The sequence below is a fragment of the Bicyclus anynana genome, chromosome Z (genome assembly GCF_947172395.1).
Source record: "Bicyclus anynana chromosome Z, ilBicAnyn1.1, whole genome shotgun sequence".
NCBI classification, from domain to species: Eukaryota; Metazoa; Arthropoda; class Insecta; order Lepidoptera; family Nymphalidae; genus Bicyclus; species Bicyclus anynana.
The window spans coordinates 20,067,359-20,073,603 of NC_069110.1; the positions used below are offsets into that span (position 1 = coordinate 20,067,359).

General features: G+C 31.8%; 1 protein-coding gene across 1 annotated transcript in view; it reads left to right on the forward strand.

Moving 5' to 3' along the window:
- LOC112048660 (gamma-aminobutyric acid receptor subunit beta) overlaps positions 1-5,119 on the forward strand; it is a 211,616-nt gene extending 206,497 nt beyond the window's left edge. The window contains exon 11 of the mRNA XM_024086296.2: positions 173-5,119. Within this exon, the coding sequence (XP_023942064.1) occupies positions 173-337 (165 nt within the window). The 3' untranslated portion in view covers positions 338-5,119. The remainder of the gene's footprint in view (positions 1-172) is intronic.
- Positions 5,120-6,245: the final 1,126 nt, after the last annotated feature.

The following is a 6,245-nucleotide window of genomic DNA, read 5'->3' on the forward strand; positions in this document are numbered from 1 at the left end:
GCGTGTGCTAAAATAACTTCTAAATTCTATATAAATATACTTTGATATAAAGATATAACTCACGATAAGTTAAGGATAAGGACAAGATTATTCACGTAAACGCCGAAAACACAATGTGTCATGCTGTTGTGTTCAGTTTGTATCCTAAATATCAAGTGAAATTTGTTTTCAGGGCATCAACAAAATTCTGGGCACCACTCCATCCGACATCGATAAGTATTCGCGTATAGTATTCCCGGTTTGCTTCGTTTGCTTCAATCTCATGTACTGGATCATATATTTGCACGTATCAGACGTAGTCGCTGATGACCTGGTACTACTAGGCGAGGAAAATTAGGAACCAAGTACTATTTCACTGAGTGACGACGACAGAAATACCAATGTACCATCGAACCGGCATTATGAAAATGGCAATGTGCTTTTCATAGATGTACATACTAAATCTTGCTATTGGCAAACCCTAAAAAAAGATATTAGGGGACAAAAAATCATAAAAAAATATTTAAGTAATAATCTCGTAATGTCACTGATATTTATGATGAATAATTTATACAGTTCGACGTCATCCAAACACATACACACAACTTTTTTACATGGAGAAATGTAACGGTAAAATACCTCAAGTTACGAGTACTTGACTTCATCTATAAATTCCTATTGCGACGCAGTAATAGGAAATCATTTTATTGTAATTTCACATCATTCTTCATCATTCTTGTCTGTAATGATATTAAAGCAAAGACTTAACTAGCGTAACTCGTTACTTATGTTATACTTCTAAGTATACTGTAGAAGACTATTAAAGTATTAGACACTTAGGTAGTTTACTGAATACCTTAGCATAGGAAAATGTAAATCTTGTATATTATTTTACCCCATAAGGGTATGTCTACTACGTTTTTATTAATTTCTATCTGCTCAAAGAATCTGTAAATTTATACTAAAATTAAGGTCCATAATACAACAATTCGTACATTTCATTGAATAAAATTAAGGTCGATTAAGAAGTCCTTTATACATAATGATAGAGATTAAATAACAAAATTACTAACGAACAAAATAATATAAAGAGTAGATATAAGTTTTCCATCGGTTGTACATTATCCTAAGATTATTTATTAACAAGCAATAACATAAAACAAAAATTTAAAGCAAAAATAATATATTTAATTCGGTCCTATGACAAACGACTAAACTTTACTTTGCTTATAATATTTGTGTTTAACAATTTTATCACCACATTTACAAAATTTAAAAAAAGAAATCGTAGATTAAAAAAAACACGACACAATCCATGCGGCAAAACATACTTAGTTGAAAAGGTGATTCTAAATAGCAGTTAGCTTTTACAAAACTTTATGAGCGGCTCACAGGTCGATACATGCATGAAGTAATTTATTGGTCCATAAAAAAATTGCGATATGATTTCGTAGACCTACTCGTATGACGGCACGGGTTCTGACAAAAACAAAACAAAAATTATGTCTGTTATTAAATTGGTATGTAAAACATGCCAAAGTTAAGAAGGTGGATTTTAGACTTTCCATGTATATCAATTAATACGGAATATCATAGCTACATTAATTTAGATTCACGTAGGTTCAGACAATCAAAATGTTTATTGTAACTTTTGAGTTATTAGTAATAACGGATGTCCATGTTCATAATTTAAATTCGTAATACATCAAATCAAACGATTTATTATATTTTTTTATTGGAGAAACTATCTAATACTAGCTGACTCCCCGCGGTTTCACTCGCGTAGTTCCCGTGGGAATACGGAGATACAATAATGAGGCATTCTAAAATCGGTTGATAAAATCCAGAGATCCCCTTCAATACCACAAATTTTATATTGAATATATATTATATATATCCTCTATAGAATATTAGTATAGACTAGCCCTCGATTTCGTCCGCCCTAAGACCTCTATAATCCAGCCCTACAACGATACAGTAGCTGTATCGTTGTAAAAACGGAGTAACTTCTCCCGTTTTCCCAACATTTCTCTTAACTGCTCTGCTCCTATTGACCGTATCGTGATGAGAAGTATACTATAACCTGCCCAGGAGTATGAAGAATAATTGTACAAAGTTTCGTTAAAATCCGTCGAGTAGTTTTTGTTTCTATAACGAACATACAGACAGACAGACAAAATTCTACTGAATATATTTCATGTTATCAAGTGACCTCTCTACAGATTTATTATAAGTATAGATTTTAAAACTTTTTAGCCCGATCTAGGAATTGAACACAAGTCCCAATATGACACTTAGCTAAATAACATCAATAAAATAATGAGGTAGTTGTATTTGGTTGTATAACAATACAATCATAATAATAATCCAAAAAATTAGGATTGATAATAAGACAATGAAATATTACCAACGTAAGTAATACCTAATTTCATTTAATTGGGTAACAGAGAAGCAAGCGCTTACAGTTTCATTTGATTATAAAGTCCTCAATGTTACAATAAATAGTAAATTTGTATTTGATTTCTTTTCTTTCAAAAAAATGTATTTAGTTACATTTTCACTAAAACAGCGGACATGCATGAATATCTCGAAATGTCGCAGTCAAGGAAGAAATAACAAAAAACGCAATAAAACACAAAAGCAGACTACTAGAGCACACAAACAGTCTTGCCAAATTGTTAATAACGCCTGAGAAGACGAAAAGGCTAAAGCGATCCACCGTGGAAGAGTTGTGTGGTGGACCAACCAATGTATAACCATAACACGAAGAGACGCTTAATGTAGAGACCTCCAACCTAAAAAGCATCCTCTTCTATCAAAAAATCGTTTTATAGTCGACTGACTGATCACTGATGGACCTAACTAAACAAAAAAAAAAAGTTACATTTTCGAATTAAAATAAAATTTATTTTTCGTAAAATGAATTATTATAAAAAGAGAAATTGTATCTATTTGTAGTTTACTATTTAATTTTAATTATTATTTACAAAGCCTCCAATTTTAAATACAAGGCAAATTATTTAATAAAAAAGTTTTTTACATTGTTAATACTTTAATCCTTAAAAAGTCCAACACAGATTCGGGGATAATGTTACGGAAGGTATGTTCTACTTCTCTCAGGAGATAAACTTATATCACCGACATAAATGTGTTCAAAAATTTTAGTATATACTTTTACACACATGCGTACGTCTGTAACGTTACCCGAGCAGAAGTCTTTTGGTTAAAAAAAATTACTTTGAATATTTTGTTAATGATGAAGACTTGCGCTTCACTACAATCATGCTTATTGGAAAGCAATGATGAGCTTTAGATTGGAGCGCGGTTGGCTAAAATATTATTAAGAAGAATACATACAACATATTATACGAATTGTCATACTTGGTATCGAAATAGACGAAATGTATACTGACGAACAATTTATTATTTTACTTTAAAGTATAATTTTGTTTTTTCTTTATGTTATACACATACATACACCTACATATAGTAGACGCCGCGCGGTTTCACCCGCTTGGTTCCCGTTCCCGTAGGAGTATGGGGATAAAATATAGCCTATAGCTTTCCTCAATAAATGGGCTATCTAACACTGAAATATTTTTTCAGATCAAACCAATAGTTCCTGAGATTAGCACGTTCAAACAAACCAATCAAACTCTTCAGCTTATAATATTAGTATAGATGTTGTATATTATATACTATGCACAAAAATTAAGGGAGCAGAAAAAAAATCCAAATTTTTGGGGGATTTTCAACAGGCTGTAACTTATACAAAAATGGTCGTACAGCAAAAAAATAAAAAGCAAATTGTAGCTCTAAGTGTTTAGTTTTTGGATCTGAGTTTGAAAATTTTTTTTTGAAAATATTTTTCGAGTAATCATAAGAAAACCACCGAAAAAAAAATTTTCGAAATTTTTTTGGTTTTTTTTTTAATCTACGGACGTGGAAAAAATTTTTTCGACTCAACCTCCATATGGACCGGATAGCTTGTTTATTCAGATTTAATTTCATTTTTTTTAAATCTCGATACGAGCATTTCTTGCTGAGATATCGATGTTTGAATGGAAAAAGATCATTTTGTCTTTAATTACCAATATCTCAGCAACCAATGATTGCACAGAAATTTTGAGGTTGGTTTCAAAAACTTGAATAAACCTTCTACAAGGATTGGCAATTGAATTTTGAAAAAAAAATTTTTTTTCAATCATTACATGAATTTGAATAAGCATCCAAAAAAGGGCTTTTTGTCGTTTTTTGGAAAATCAAGCGCCCAATCAAAAATATTGCGGAAACCACTGACGTTAAGTGTGCCTTTTACTGTTCAATATACCCATAAAAACCCTACAAAGTTTCAATTCAATCCAGCCAACCGTTTTTTTTTCCCACTTGATCGAATTTTTGAAAAAATTAAAGGAGCAAGAATTTCGTTCTGAAAATGTCATAATTTACGCTTTTGTGCTTGCGCACGTGTATGTGTGTGTTCCACAGTATTTTGTGACTCCAACCTCACTCTCCGAAGATGTATGTGTGTGTGTGTGTGTGTGTGTGGAAGTGACGAACCACAGGGTCTCAATCTCTGATAAAACCACACACATACACGTGCGCAAGCACAAAAGCGTAAATTATGACATTTTCAGAACGAAATTCTTGCTCCTTTAATTTTTTCAAAAATTCGATCAAGTGGGAAAAAAAAACGGTTGGCTGGATTGAATTGAAACTTTGTAGGGTTTTTGTGGGTATATTGAACAGTAAAAGGCACACTTAACGTCAGTGGTTTCCGCAATATTTTTGATTGGGCGCTTGATTTTCCAAAAAACGACAAAAAGCCCTTTTTTGGATGCTTTTTCAAATTCATGTAATGATTGAAAAAAATTTTTTTTTTCAAAATTCAATTGCCAATCCTTGTAGAAGGTTTATTCAAGTTTTTGAAACCAACCTCAAAATTTCTGTGCGATCATTGGTTGCTGAGATATTGGTAATCAAAGACAAAATGATCTTTTTCCATTCAAACATCGATATCTCAGCGAGAAATGCTCGTATCGAGATTTAAAAAAAATGAAATTAAATCTGAATAAACAAGCTATCCGGTCCATATGGAGGTTGAGTCGAAAAAATTTTTTCCACGTCCGTAGATTAAAAAAAAAACCAAAAAAATTTCGAAAATTTTTTTTTCGGTGGTTTTCTTATGATTACTCGAAAAATATTTTCAAAAAAAAAATTTTAAACTCAGATCCTAAAACTAAACACTTAGAGCTACAATTTGCTTTTTATTTTTTTGCTGTACGACCATTTTTGTATAAGTTACAGCCTGTTGAAAATCCCCCAAAAATTTGGATTTTTTTTCTGCTCCCTTAATTTTTGTGCATAGTATATTTTATGATTTTTTATTGCTTTTTTGTTTTGCAAATATTAAATTTAAAATTAATTTTTTTCTATCGAATTTAAGTAGGTCAGCAGGCTAATTCACTTTTTTCAGCATCTTTGACGTATGCAACTCGTTTAAACGACTATAGACTATAGACTATATCTATACGAAATAGAGATTCTATGTAACAAACGTCATCCTTAATCTTAATCCAAAATAGTGAATAGGCCAACTCGACATTATAAAAATAGTAGGAAGTCTTAAGAGCGTGCAGCCTGTCGGTACGATATGGATAAAATTCGAAGCGCAAGCGAGACGCCGAATTATGACTTTCACGTGAGTGAAAAGCACGGAGCGATTGACGCGCGACGCAAATTTTATGACGTGAGCGCCAAAACCATTTTTACCTAATTGCAAGTAAATTAAACATCATAACGAAAAACAAAATGGCCATGTTTAAGATATATACCTAATTTTTTATACAAAACAAAAATTTAAGAAAAAAAGTTTGCTTTTCCTGAGATTGAAAGCAAAATGTGAGCAAAACATGTTTCAAAAAAATAAACTATCGAGAAAGTGAATGTTTTACAATTTGTAAAACTTTTCTGTGTATTTTGTATAGTCATACCGAAGCTAACACTTTGAAATATCATTTACCCAAATATCAGGCTCCTAACTTTTCCAGAATCTGAGATCCAGAACCATTTGTAACCACCAATCTAAGGCTACTTCATTTAAATGATGTATTTTCATCGTATCTCTTTAAAGCGTGCCATGTTTGTAACTAATGTAGAAGGTTCCTTATGTTTTTTTTAATAAACTAGCAGACGCCACGCGGATTCACCCGCGTGGATCCCGTTCCTGTAGGAATACGGGTAATAAAATAAGCTTAGCATTTAGG